The sequence below is a fragment of the Haliotis rubra genome, unplaced genomic scaffold (assembly GCF_003918875.1).
Source record: "Haliotis rubra isolate DU_JTF1 unplaced genomic scaffold, ASM391887v1 Scf713, whole genome shotgun sequence".
Taxonomy (NCBI): Eukaryota; Metazoa; Mollusca; class Gastropoda; order Lepetellida; family Haliotidae; genus Haliotis; species Haliotis rubra.
This window is the reverse complement of record NW_025767428.1, coordinates 251,544-266,916: the sequence shown is the minus strand read 5'-3', so window position 1 is coordinate 266,916 and position 15,373 is coordinate 251,544. Positions and strand designations below refer to the sequence as shown.

The 15,373-nt window shown below is 41.2% G+C and overlaps 1 protein-coding gene across 10 annotated transcripts in view; it reads left to right on the top strand.

Moving 5' to 3' along the window:
* LOC124259212 (inositol 1,4,5-trisphosphate receptor type 3-like) overlaps nt 1-15,373 on the top strand; it is a 177,526-nt gene that overhangs the window by 98,615 nt on the left and 63,538 nt on the right. For all 10 annotated transcript variants that reach the window (XM_046693310.1, XM_046693317.1, XM_046693315.1 and 7 more), the window contains one exon: nt 4,908-5,017. In XM_046693310.1, coding sequence (XP_046549266.1) covers nt 4,908-5,017 — 110 coding nt within the window. The remainder of the gene's footprint in view (nt 1-4,907; nt 5,018-15,373) is intronic.

Here is a 15,373-nt window from a genome sequence, read left to right as displayed (position 1 = left end):
CTGTCGTACAGAAGAAATGACGTAAGTATCACTAACCAAACACAATGACGATATCTGACGTAACCTCCGCCAACGTCAACAACACCCCTGACCCTCCTCCTCCTCGAATGTATCAGACGATGAATTTCACCTTGACGTTGCTTTCCATTCTTGATGATGGGTTTGTTCCAATTCATGAAGATTTTGCACTTGAGAATTCGTGTGTATTATACGACCCATAATGTCCAAAATGTGCTCTATTGGATCGACCGCCGTGATGTTGCTGGAATATTGCTAAAAGCGGCGTAAAACCAAACTCAGTCAGTCAGTCAGTCAGTCTGTGGGATCAAGATCTGGTCTTTTGACGGGTACACGCTTTTGATCGAAGCACGTGAATATTTAAAATCAATGTTTATCATATACCTATGAATAATATGGACCATTTTGCACATGCAACACTGGCTGTCGGTATATGTCCATATTGACCAGTCTTTGTATGGTGACCTACCTTCAGTTTCTGGTGATCTCCAGCCCAGTTTTATATATTGTAATGTTCATAAAATTTGTTTGAATTTTACAGTTAAATGCTGGTTTTACTTCTCTATCTGTGATAATCTAGTTATTTGACTGTCCTTCGTCGGCATATTTCCTTATAATGTAATTGTGTTAATTATGAATTTGTAATTTATTAAAGTCACGATATGGGTGAAATATTGCCGATGTGACAATAAACCATAACTCACTCACTCGCTCCCATATTGACCACCCGGGCTGAAAATGCATATCAGCCATATCAGCCCTTGGGCCGAAAATCCATATCAGCCGTGTTGCCCGGCTACTAAACTGGTACGGAATAAATACACGTAAACGCTCGAAACTTCCATAGACGGAGTCTAGTTAATTTTAGAGTTACGTCACTTGATATGGTACATAACAAATAGGTTATATGACAGTTTCCCTTTCGCCAGTCATATCGGCCCTCGACTACCACATCAAACAGACTCATGGCGAAAGGAAAACTGTCATGTAATAACCTCTTAATATCGCACCAGAAGGGTTGCGATACCTTTCTCCATGTTTATAGATGAAGGAGACAAGTTATCGATGTTAAGATCTTAATTATTTGGACAGTTAGATAGCAACTATTCACCAGGACGTTTTTGAGTGTATGATGGAGCAATACGCATATATTCCGAAAGGTTTATTCCTTACATTAGAGAAGACATACAATGATGACTGACTGACTGACTGAGTTTAGTTTTACGCCGCTTTTAGCAATATTCCAGCAATATCACGGCGGGGGACACCAGAAATGGGCTTCACACATTGTGCCCATATGGGGAATCGAACCCGGGTCTTCGGCGTGACGAGCCAACGTTTTAAGCATTAGGCTACCCCACCGCCCCCATACAATGATGATGATTTAACGTGCGATTTCTGACATAATGCATACTTCGCACACGGGCCTGTCAGATATGGCAACCTGAGGCGTTAGTGTTGCATAATTAAATTTGTATGAATTTTAAATTTGGAAATTTGCCATCCTATTGACATCCATAAATCCTGTCCCTTATGCACATCACTTCTAAATGCCATTAAAACATCTGAATATCAATGGTTTCTCTGAAATTTTCAAATCAACCCTGTATTAGTGTATGCAAGATTGTTTGATTTAATTGACTATTTATGGTGACCTAGTGGACGATACATTCGCCGAGAATACCTGGGTTCTTTTCCCCGACATATTAATGTCAAAAGCTATTGTGGCCATGTTTGAGTGTTTTATTGTTTAACCCGACTTGACTTTTCACACCATCCCTTTAACATGGGAAACAATTGCCCGTGTAACTGAATCGCCTTTGTGACGTGACAATGCAGATTACTTAACACCTCGACCTCCGCCGATTGATCTCGGCGAGTAACAACAAGTGTCTGCAAGCGATTGGGTTAACAATAACAAAGTTTCCTTAAGTCGAGAGCAGTCAACACATATGTCTATTAAACCGGTTTCAGCGAAACCCAGAGTGCTCAGATCAGGTACTGCCGTGTCTTGGTGTTTATTCCTTTGTAAAGCTGCTTTACTGACCCCCTCCAGGTAAATACCGGTTTTTGTCAATCTGCTAGAATAGCACAAATTTGAAAAGGCTTTAATGCCCCAGGCATACAATAGAGACACCTTATTTGGGTATGAATACGTTTTAGTCAAAACCGGTGACACCGGTTCGGTATAAGTACTCGTTCCATGCATACTGGGGTTAGTCCTGAAACCGTCAAGTTATATTAGGTTTGGAGGAAACTCGCTGCACAGAATGAAATTTGGAGTAAAATCTCCTAAACCTACCCGTCAAGGGAAATATCATCCGGAGGTAAGTATAATGTTTTAGTGATACATAATAAGGATGCTTCATCTTGTAGTTGGACGGAGGAGCTTTATACGCTTGTTAACATGTGCGTTTCCACTGTATGTTCAGGAAGAACAGCGTGCATGTGAAACTCATCACTCCGATGTCGAATTTGATAAGTCATAACTTTCGACGAGAAGTGTCCAAAATGATTGCTTTGAAAAGCTTCAGTAATCTGGATATAGGATAGACTGAATCGGTGCACGTGACTGTCCAGTTATTCTAAATGTCATTTGGATTATTTCTGTCCCCAGTAGTAGGTTTTGTTTATGAATTCGAGAAAGATTTGTGTTTTACGTGTTATGCGACAGCACTCTCCAACCTTAACACGTCGTCAGCAATACCCGTCTTCGAATTGAATAGATAGCATGACTGACTGACTGACTGAGTTTGTTCTTACGCCGCTTTTGTGTCATTCGCAAAAACTGAATATGTGGGGATTCGAAGGTCTTCGGCGTGACGAGTTACAATAGGATACGAACTTACTTTATTAAATGTATATATTTACTATATAAATGTAGGTAGTGCTTCACAGATCTGGTGACTAACCGTCGTGATATTGCTGGAATATTGGTAAAAGCGGCGTCAAACTCTACTCACTCACTGACATTAAGAACGTAGCCTTCAGTTGTGTAGTGCCAACACAGTCTCCAGCGCCGCACATACGCTATCATCATGTTGACTGGAGCTCACACGCCCCGGAGTCTCCATACACCTCACCACTCTTAGTGATGAGAAGGTATTGCTGCATTCAGATCTGATGTTTTTATTAAGTGGAAAACAAAAATCAAACGTGTCCACACAAGGTTCATCAAAGGGTTCCATTAAATATATATACAATGTGTCATATTTCATCCTCAATTTATGTGCAGCGAAGTTGCACATCACCAACTGGGCACGATTCGTCCGTGCGTCAGTAAGAACCCAATTCACTCGCTTACTATACCTCGTCACGTGCACCTTATGATCACATACCACACGGGAACCGTATCCCAGACTTCCCAAATGCTTGACAATACTCGTCCTGAGATCGACATGTCATAGTAGTTCTGGACGAAACTCGCTGCACAAAATGAAATTAGGAGTAAAATCTCCTAAACCTACCCGTCCAAGAAAATATCATCCGGAAGTAAGTACAATGTTTTAGTGATACATAATAAGGATGCTCCATCTTGTAGTTGGACGGAGGAGCTTTATACGCTTGTTAAAATTAGCGTTTCCTCTGTATGTTCAGGAGGGGCGGTGGGGTAGTCTAGTGGTTAAAGCGTTGGCTCGTCACGCCGAAGACACCGCCATATGTGTTGCCCATTTCTGGTGTCCCCCGCCGTGATATTGCTGGAATATTGCTGAAAGCGGCGTAAAACTAAACTCACTCATCACTGTATGTTCAGGAAGAACAGCGTGCATGTGAAACTCATCACACCGATGTCGAATTTGATCAGTCATAACTTTCGACGAGAAGTGTCCAAAATGATTGGTTTGAATAACTTCAGTTTCTGGATACGGAATAGACTGAATCGGTGCACGTGACTGTCCAGTTATTCTAAATGTCATTTGGATTGTTTCTGTCCCCATTAGTAGGTTTTGTTTATGAATTCGAGAAAGATGTGATTTACATGTTATGCGACAGCACTCTCGATCTCCATCCGTAATGCTTCTTCAGCATGATTTACCCACGTGTGCCATTCGAACTGAAAAGGATACGTACTTTACTTTATTAAAAGTATCTATTCACTATATAAATGTGTGAATTACCACAAATTAAGAACTAGCCTTCATTTATGTAGTGCCAAAAGTTGTGAAGCGCCGCACATACGCTATCATCATGTTGACTGGAGCTCACAGTCCCCGGAGTCCCCAAACATCTCACTACTTCAAATGATAAAAGGTATCGCTGTATTCAGATCTATCGTTTATTATTAAGTGGAAAACCTGACCAAAATCAAATGTGTCCACAAGAGGTTGCGTTCCAAAATACAATGTATCATATTTAATCCACAATCTATGTGCAGCGAAGTTGCACATCACCAACTGGGCACGATTCGTCCGTGCGTCAGTAAGAACCCGACTCACTGGCTTACTCCACCTCGTCACGTGCACCTTCTGATCACATACCACACGGGAACCGTATCCCCAGACTTCCCAAAGTAATCGCCAAATTTTAAATCCATTAAAAAAAATTAACCGCCGTTATCACATCGACATCGATACACTACCTTCGGCAACTTCTGTGAGTTAAAAAATAATAATAAATGTTTTATTCTGTCGACTATTTCCGTTAACCCGATACGGAGTGTCGCTGTGTAACTGCCTACCTGTAATCGTGTCCCGTGATAGATTCATCAAGGGGGCCGAGGGCAGCGTCTACGTCGCCAGGTGAGGCTCGGAGCCTCTGTTTCGCCGATTTAGTCAGTGTGTTGTATTGCCGCCGTGTGTACACACTGGTTGATAGACCAGCGATCAAAATGATATGTAGACATACAAAGTCCCTCAGAATCGACTTGATTCCCCTCTATTTCTTTACAGCTTAATGGATACAGTAGAGCGGCGGGGATGGGAGAGTACTTATGCATAGGAGACCACGTGAGTCTCTATTGCGAGGAAACAGAAGGATATGCCTACAGTTACCAGTCCAGGTAAGACCATTCATCATACACTATTGTGAATCATAACAGTTGATCGACCACATCTCTCGTCACCGTGACGCCATTCTACATACTAAGGGACACTGCAATGGAGACGTGGTTATTATCGAATGCCTTTTATTGTCAATTAATTTCTTTATTGATGTTTATGAATCTGGCTATTACTGTACAAGCCTTTCCCTTAGTCAAACCACGCCGTTGATGTTGATTGTGTACGTTTACTGCCCATCGTACGTAGCTTGGTGCTGAGAAGAGTGCTAATGCATTTACTCTGATTTCTATTACTGTTTTTTCTCTCCGTGATGTATTTGCCTACCAGAGAATGACCATATGTTTTGCATTTACTCACTGTGGCGGAGAGAAATTAAATGAAACCCATCTGACATGTTCTAGCTAAGAACAGATTGCCCACGACTATTTGTTTAAGAGCGGAGGCTGGAAGGCAGCCGTTTGGTATTTAGAACATTTGCCACCAGGACATTCGTATTTACATCGCTATATTACCCTACCCCCTAAAAGAACCACCACTCTGTTTTCAATCCCTGTGTAGAATGACCCCAATACCACGTAACAGTTGTACATGTATTTACATCGCTATATTACCCTACCCCCAAAAGAACCACCACACTCAGTTTTCAATATGTGTAGAATGACCCCACGTCCTGTAACTGCCATGCTCATTAATATTGGAGGTAGACACTTGTTGATGTCACAACTTACTCGCTATTTCATTCTGTCTCTTTACTGTCGATATTTTTCTGCTTACAAAAATATTAGTTTGTCTGTCTGGTTAATTGTCGGTGTAGTTAAACATAGTTCAAAAACGGGTATTAATCATGTGCCTTTTGGTACGATAATTAATCATCGGTAAATTCGACTGCTGCAGGCGGATTTTTACGACGTAATTGAACTCGCACCCTGTAGGAATCTTCTGTAGTCGACGTCGGGAGGGGACGTGGTGCTTGGGGACAATGGCTGGTAGGGAGGGTTATCGACAGAATGTAGACACGACAGGATATATGTTAATAAGAGAGTCTGTCGTATATTGTTACTGCGAATGTTAAGTGTGGTCTCGATAGGATCAGCATGGGGTGGGGGAAGGGGTCACCAGATCCAGGCTAGCACATGTGTACCCGGTAGCTCAGGGGATGAGACCCTGGTGAGATCAGGGTTAAGGGAAAAGTATGGAAGGTAGGGGTCTCGGCTGGTGAATACGGGTGCCCGTAAATGTTTTCGATGGTTGTGGGTCAGAAAGTTGCGGGTGGTGTGTTGATGGCGAACTGGAATGGGACAACATATGTTATTACTGATTTGACATACAGGGGTATCTGGTTATTATAGGTTAATTTAAAGCTGCGTGTATGATCTTATAGCAAGTTGTCAGAATGATGACTGGGGTACTACGTACTTTGCAGGCCTATCTGATCTCCGATCACAACACCCACGAGTGGCCTAGTGATTAAAGGTGTCGAAATTCCCTTCAACGCGACAGTAAATCCGGGTCATTATTTCCTGGTTCGCTTCTGGCTTTCTGAGCACCCCGGGTATGACCAAGATACCCAGCATCCTATAGTGCACGGTGACGTACAGCGCGGATCGATACCAATCATTGGAATGTCTGTTCTAAGTCTTCCTCCAAAACAAACGCCCACCCGTAATCAACATTACATATGTGCATTCCGGTTCTTGTGACCAGTAAACGTCGAATACCTACATTTCTCCAACAATTTCTTTTCCAAGCATATGGCAAAAGTTTAGACCGTGCCATTTTTCTTTGAGAATCAGTCTTGCGTTAAAACGTGCTAATTGTTTGCTATTTTGAACTTGAAATATAATACTGAAAAAAATAAATGAATACGTGAAAACGTCAACAAATACCTCGTCAGTGTTCATGCTGTTTGTTTATAAGTGCAAGAGATACTATTCATTCAATTCTTTTCATTGGTCGCGTGTGCTGCTGGCGAAAAGATACGCCCATAAACATTACATCTTGTACGTGTTCTTATCCGACTACTCTAAATTTTGAAGTAACTATTCAAATAAAACAGACTCTGCCTATCTGAGCGTTGGCACTGTGAAACACTGTCTCATCCCTCGTATGCTTCCTCCGCTTCGTGGAATTCGTTTGTTTTGGTTCAAGATACAATTTATTTCAAATGAGCGCATTTATTGTAAGTAGGAAACGGTAAAATTTATTTTATCTTTTACATTAAACATGCCCAAATCTGTTCAGTTAACATCTATGCAGAAAGATGTAATGGCCATGTTTGGAGGAGGGGAATCTTGTAACGACAGTTAAGTTCTCGCCGAGTGGAAGATTTATGTTTCGCAGCTATAAACATAATCAATATCACTTTCACTGGGGAGTATTAGGATGTAAAACAGACCATAACTTAATCAGAATGAAGTGGGGAAGCACTGATGCCGACAATTTTATAACGCGGAGGTGCCTTTGAACTCGGTAAAACCATTTTATATTCCTGTAGAAATGGTTTCAATAAACCATGGAGATGCAACTTTTGAACAACCTTTATCGCAGGTATTGCTTTACCACTAGTAATGGAATATCAAAGGTGGAACATTTCTGTATGGCAAAGCGGTCACATCTGAATCACTTAACCTTAATTTTAACACCGGGTGTCTCATTTCTGAGATTCCATGGTACTCCCACCAATGGTATTCGAAAGACAGGTTAAAACATTGGTCAAAAGTTGACTTAAGTGGATCGCTACACTAATAACCGACTTCCTTTATTTGAAACGGTTTCGACTTCACAAGAGGCTACTTACTGCGTTTACACACAGGCCGGGCATAGACGCGACATTTGCAATTTAGAATTCCATACCCCTTGCAGTTATTGGCGTTTCAATTTCAGGTATAAGTTTGCGCCATGTTAGAAACCAAAACATGAAACCTGGGCCCCTGTGCCCACCATGGTGCACAGCTAAGAAAGAATAACATTCAGATTACCTATCTGACATGTGTAATGCATTCAGGTATAAGAAGTGTATGTCGCCTTCATGAATATTTCATTTATAATCATGTCCTCCCATTCATTTCGCCTCAACAAAAGGCATTCACAAATTCGAATCAGCGTACACTGTATCAAGCCGAGGAGAGCTCTGTATTCTGTGCAGTTCGCCAATGGACAGCGATTAGTCCTCTGTTCTACATATACCGTTACATGTCTTGAGGCAGGTATATACTTTATAGATTACCTTACACAATCCCGCGGGGTGCTTCTGATCATGTGAATCAGCAAATACCAGTCTCTTTGCTTTACTCCACAACACGTCAGTGCAAACAGGTAACATTATGTTCACGCTTGAATGGGAATTGTGTTTGTGATCGTAACGCTGTGTCAAGGTTATCAAAGAGACGTTAAGTGACGACACTTTTTGTTACCTTGTGTGGTCCCAGGCGTTAAGTGGACTGTAAGGACTTGACGTCGAACAGGATATGGGATGTATATGTGATTTTAACCACGTAAAACATATAAAAATCCATACATATGTTTCTTTCATATGTATTCTATATGTAGGATTTGTGCTTTCAAAGTCGTTTCGGTTACGTAAATCTAAACCAGCATTTGTATAAATATCAACCATGCCCCTCTTCACAAAATGTTAAGTAGATTGTACAAAGTGAGCGTACTTTCACTATTGCACTGAGGAAACCAGTGGTGGGTGTTTCACTGTTTGGAGCAAGACGATACGTTTACTGTTAGCTGGCGTACTGGGTGTGCGAACTGTCTGTGGTACACTCCTCTGTCTGGAGATAAAGTTGTCGAAGGTGTGGAGAGCCCAGTTGTCGCCAGGTATACAGGTGTATTTCAACAACCGTACACAGATTAACCTGTCTTTCAAAACTCCGTTGTATATAGTATTTCTATAATTTAGTGTGTCCAGATACACGTGTCAACAACCCTTGGTATAAACAGATACACATGTCATCGGTTCCAAATTGCGCAGATCGATGCTCGTGCTATTGATCACTGGATTGTCTGGTCCAGACTCGATTATTTACAGACCGCCGCCATATAGCTGGAATATTGCTGAGTGCGGCGTAAAACTAAACTCACTCACTCACTATTCAGATACACGTGTCAACCACCCTTGGTGTATACAAGTACACGTGTCAACCACCCTTGGTGTATACAGATACACGTGTCAACCACCCTTGGTGTATACAGATACACGTCAACCACCCTTGGTGTATACAGATACACGTGTCAACCACCCTTGGTGTATACAGATACACGTGTCAACCACCCTTGGTGTATACAGATACACGTGTCAGCAACCCTTGGTGTATACAAGTACACGTGTCAGCAACCCTTGGTGTATACAGATACACGTTTCAACCACCCTTGGTGTATACAGATACACGTGTCAACCACCCTTGGTGTATACAGATACACGTGTCAACCACCCTTGGTGTATACAAGTACACGTGTCAACAACCCTTGGTGTATACAGATACGTGTCAACCACCCTTGGTGTATACAGATACACGTGTCAACCACCCTTGGTGTATACAAATACACGTGTCAACCACCTTTGGTGTATACAGATACGTATGAACATCGGATCGAGATACACCTGTCCGCAGCCCATACAGATTTTGACGGTCGGCTCACAACCGGAATACTCGTGTCTTCTGGCGGTGCCATTTTGGGGCACACTCATATTCTCTACTAAACCCTGTGTTTTGGTACATCGTTCTTTTCGTGAGTATTGGTTGACGTGCGAGAGGGATGTACGCAGCACCTTCACTACGTCCTACCGCTGCTGACGTTGGAAGCGTCGTTCGACTACATCGACTCCGGGTCAAGAAATTACTGCTTGGGAAATGCATTAGCCCACATCTAAGACTCGATGATTGCTTAAGGGCAGGAACACAACATATGATGTTTACGGCCAACTCATCCACGATTGACGTTGATTGACGTGTCTGTGTATCCACTGAAATCCATGGTCTCCAAGGAGTTATCACACTTCTGACCGATGTAGCGTTCCTATAATTAATTACTGGCATTGCCGTGTTTACATCGTCTTCTATTCCATCATGTTTAGAATGACTAACAGCCCGAGGTAGTTCACTGAGCTTCCTGACATACGTCATAACCCAGTAATAGAACGTTCCGTCTCATTGCCCACAACAAGTTGGGACGGAAATGTGATTTTTGTGTAATATGTTGCATAGCAACATCTTTCAGCAGACATTTCATCCCATGCTTTCTCAATAAAACGTTGCCTTTTTCTATATTGGAAGTAAATATAAATTAACGTATTCCTAACGAAAAACGTCAAAAAATTTCTTTCTTGTAACCGACATCTGTTTTGAACGGATACCTGGACTGATGCCTATCTAAGTAAGATTCTTTATAGACAACACCTTTATTATATATGATGCGACGTTTCAGTATGGATTCTTATACCGTTGTCAAGCAAGAGTGCTCTTGCTCTTGCATCATATATAATAAAGAAGTTGTTACCCATAAAGAATCTTGCTTTCTTATCACTCACCAACTTCTAAAATGCCAATCAAACAGATGATACCCGTCCAGTATGCCCCGTAGTGTGTTCTCAGTAAACCACCAATGGAATGTCTTTCATCGTTGACAGCTTGTTATGAATTTTATATGAATCATGTCTTGTTATATTGTAGTCTTACTGTTAGTTATCACAGTTGAATTATTGTAGGATTGAAATGAAATGTCACTGAGCAACGCCCAACACGCTATCAAAAGTGAAAACAGCTTCAATTTCAAAAACATCTTTGTCGTTTCCCCACCGAGAATAATTTTACCAATAAAACAGACAAAGGGGTCAGTACATAAAGTGAAAAACATACCTGTTCACATATATATTCTATATTACCTTTGAAAAACCCACTGAAATACAACTTTTATTTTCAATCACCAACACCCTTTTCAATTGATCAAATAAAACATAAATTCGAAATTTCGCCTCTTTTATACGACATTTACCTAGCCATCTGAAAATAACCCCCACGCATCTGTAATAAGATAGTCTGTTACGCACTGTTTTCAAACAAGCTATCTTTGAAGCCATCTCCGTGAGAAATTGTCTTGTTTACCAACCTAATTGCCACTCTTGTGGACACGTACTGCCCACTGGGTTTCACCGACACCGACGCTCTGCATATAATCTGTTACAACGTGATCGGCAACACATCTTCAACATCGGCATCAGCGACTGTTACAGCTGTGTTTTGTATCTTGCGAATCCGAGATCCCATATGATTGAAAACGCATTCACGTGAAGTGTAACGTTTTCGAAAATGTCTGGCCGAAGTTTGTCAGGAATAAACAGAGGACTCGGTGATTTGATTTCGTAATGAGGTTAATGAATTCCCCTTATAAAGTAGGGAGTATTTTGGCTTTATAGTTGGTTGCCTGAATTCGTGTTGTAGAGAGGGAATGGTTAGTCTGTCTCAGTCCCCCCAAACCACGTTATTTTCCCTACTGCCTTGCCCTCCCTGCAATGCTAACGCCCCGGGCCGATTGTCAGTTTAAATGGGTTTATTTGTTACTATCAAAATCATATATATTCAGAGACTAAGCGTTAGTCTTGGGAATGGTATGCAACATGGTATAGCGAGAGATACAACGGATAGATTTATTCGAATAAATGCATGTATACTGTTAAAATAGTACACTAGAATACTATTTCGTTTTGTTTTCCGAATCTTTCGCAACCAGTAGTTGTGGCTTTAGGCGTTTTGTGGATATTCACAACTTGCATTATCAGAACTAGACCTAATACTCCAGTTTTAGAATGTCTGTGATTCAACGTGTCAAACATACCAATTATTTACCAGCTGTCACGATAATGATCAGTTGTTTCAAATAAATTCTCCGGTGTATTTTTACATCGCACACAGGTAGAAGTACATTGTTATTCCTCGGAAAGGACGCAAAAACTCAGTTATTGAGATACCAGGAACACCATCTGTGTAGTGCTGTTTTGAAATTAGACTTTGTGTGTGTTTATTTTACGTCGCATCGCATGATATCGTGTTAAGCGCACCTGTAAACAGATTCCAATGTTTTACTGGGCGGCCCCTCGAACAAGTGCATTTGATCAACGCTCCTATATTGTATCTGGCAAAACATGCAGATAAGGACAGATGATGGTGTTGACACACGATGTAATGTAACTCACGCCGAGCCTCTTTAACACGTGATATGACCCCTGACCTCCAGCACGCCATCAGGTCACGGTGACCGTCGGCCTGAATATGTCTGGAGTGAGGCTGTAGACGCAACCATGTTTCAATCCGGAGTTTGCATGTTGCTTCGATTAATTCATTTGATGTTATGTTCAGTGAAGAGGTGTTAACACCCACCTGCTGTGAAAATCATTGCATTTCCAATGAGTTCTCAGAACGAAATAATCTCAATTTCCCTATATCCACGGGCTTGTGACGAGTGTTCTGTGCTTGACGCTAGTCTCTGACATCAAGATAACAGTGGTTGGGGCACTGTGAGGGGTGTCATAAACCAAACAGGGTCGTACGTTTGGTGGGAATAAACACCTTTTCACGTTTTTCAACAACAAAACTAGCCCATCTATGAAATTCAATTCATGTATCATGAATATGTAATACTTAATACATAGGCTCGACATACGTCATACAGGAATCACCCGTGAAGAGGGTGGTGCGGAAGCCTTGTGGTTAAAGCGTTCGCTCGTCACGCCGAAGGCCCGGGTTCGATTCCCCACATGGGTACAATGTATGAAGCCCATTTTCTGGTGTCATCTCTCTCTCACTCACTCACTCACTCACTCACTCACACTCACACACACACACACACGCACACACACACACACACACACGCACCATGATATTGCTGGAATATTACTATAGTCCGTTTGGCTGAAAAGCGGACCGATGAATTGCAATCTAACTCGAAAACTATAATACTCAATAAAACGCTGATCATAATCAAAACATCACACAAACTCTGTGATTTGTTTGCAGATTTTTATGTCCTAAAATTACAAAAGTTGTTTAACGAACTATCATTAAAATATTGACACATTTCACTTTTTGTTACGAGGGAGGAGTGCAGAGAAAGGGACAGCAAGAAGTTAGAGAAGCACGTGCACAAGTGCCGACAAAGCTATTGATTCGTGAACCTGTGCTGTGCCGTCTCCATCCTTTCTCGCACACCTTGCTGCCCCTTTCTCTGCACTCCTCCCTCGTAACAAATAGTGAACTGTGTCCATATTTTAATGGTAGTTTGTTAAACAACTTTTTTATTTTTAGGACATAAATTCTGAAAAAACCTCAGAGTTGGTCTGATGTTTTGATTTTGATCAGTGTTTCATTGAGTATTTTATGTTTATTAGTTTTCGAGTTAGATGGCAATTCATCGGTCCGCTTTTGAGCCAAACGGACTATAGGAAACGGCGAAAAACCGACCTCACTCACTCATCCGTGAAGGTCAGGGTTACAATTGATCTTCAGAAACCCATCCTTGCCGCAAAATGCGACTAACGGGATCGGGTGGTCAGACTCGCTGACTTGGTTGACACATGTCATTGTATCCCAGTTGTGTAGATCGATGCTCACGCTGTTGATCAGTGAACTGTCTGGTCCAGACTCGATTATTTACAAACCGCGCCATCCAGCTGGAATATTGCTGAGTGCGGGGTAAAACTACACTCCCTCCCTCACTCTTACAGGAGTCCCATGTTTATCTATGTCGTGTTTTAATTGTGAAAGTTCACTTCTCCGAAACACTCGTTCGAGAATACTTATGGTTTCATGGAAATACCAATGAAACTGTTAACCAACTATCAATCTTTAATAATGAGTTTCCGCATACTTCTATTTTACGGTGACACATTGTCAATGTTCACACATGTTCCCTACCCCGACAAGCCGTGGTGATATCTGATTACATCTGATAATATCTGATATATCATGATAACGTCTGGCGGTGACGTTTTGTGTAGTTAAACTAGGCGTTTATAAAGGAATATAGATCTTTCAATCAAATAATCATTATAGTCGCCGAGTGTTCCACTATAGTCAGAGTTTTTCACTTTACTGTAATAAAACAAAATGGGAGAAAGTTAACATTTGGCTGTAGTTACCGTGACAATGTCGGTAATCAATACTCTTATCCAGATATCGGTTATATAATTTTCGAAATTATTATTATTTATACTTTCGGGTTACAAGACCCAACAGGTAAGCAACATCTGCTTCATTTCGAGAGTACTGATGTGTTGTAGTCCACAACGTCGTGACTGGTAATCAGCTGCTTGTCTCAAAATGATATGTATATAATATAATTATACTTCTCAACACCTGGTCACTTTCCGCTTGATAACGCAATAATCTACATCTAGCAGTACACAAGAAGTTATCAAACAAGTCGTTTTACCTCATTGAGCTCATATCAAGTTATATGCAGATCAAGATGGCGTTATCTGCGAAGCTGGTGCTCGTAAATACGATGTTTATCAACATGTTATAAATTAATGAGTTAGACAATTAATATTCCTTGCTTCTACGATGTATGTTGAAACACAAGATCCCAATTCCGTGTTTGAATGTTTAAATTTTAAAACATTGAGATGATTGTAATTCAGTATCGAGAAAACAACTCCCTTGTCGCCTTAAAAAGAAAATTAGATTTTGAATTTAAGAGGGGGAACTGTTTAAATTTTCCAGCAAAATACCACACTATTTGGCCATGCATCTGCGCATGTCTGGATTATGTTTACATTCCCAAGTATCTACCAGCATTCGGTACAGACAACTGCAATACCATCTGTCGGCTGTTTGCCGTTTAAAGTGATCCTCTTTTGTTTGTGTTGACATTTTTCCTCTCTGGGAGAATCCAACTTTTGTATTTGAGTTGTAAAAAGTGCTTTGCCAATTTGAATAACCAAGGTAAATAAACGAATCATGCCTTGTATTCACTCCATACTGAAGTTTTTAATCCACTTAATTTAGTAGAACGTAGTTGGATTCGTTTTTCAATTCATAGATATCGGATAGATCCGGGTATCTTCCCGTTACCGGGTTTCAGGTTATACCGTTTTCAAGGGATATCAGGGAACCTGGGGCATCAAATATCGATTTCAAACATTTTACATATGTTACGAATCGAGTACACGTGTAGCATCTTTGGTCTGGCAGTAAGAAACCCAGAACCCTTCTCTGGGCGAACTGGGATTCGAACCCAAATATCACAGGTTCCTTGACTGCCAAAGGGACGCAACTCCAGTTGCAGCGTCTTAAAAGACTTCCTCAACCAGTGCCTCCGAAGTTCATTAATAGTAGGTCGGGTAATGCACTAAA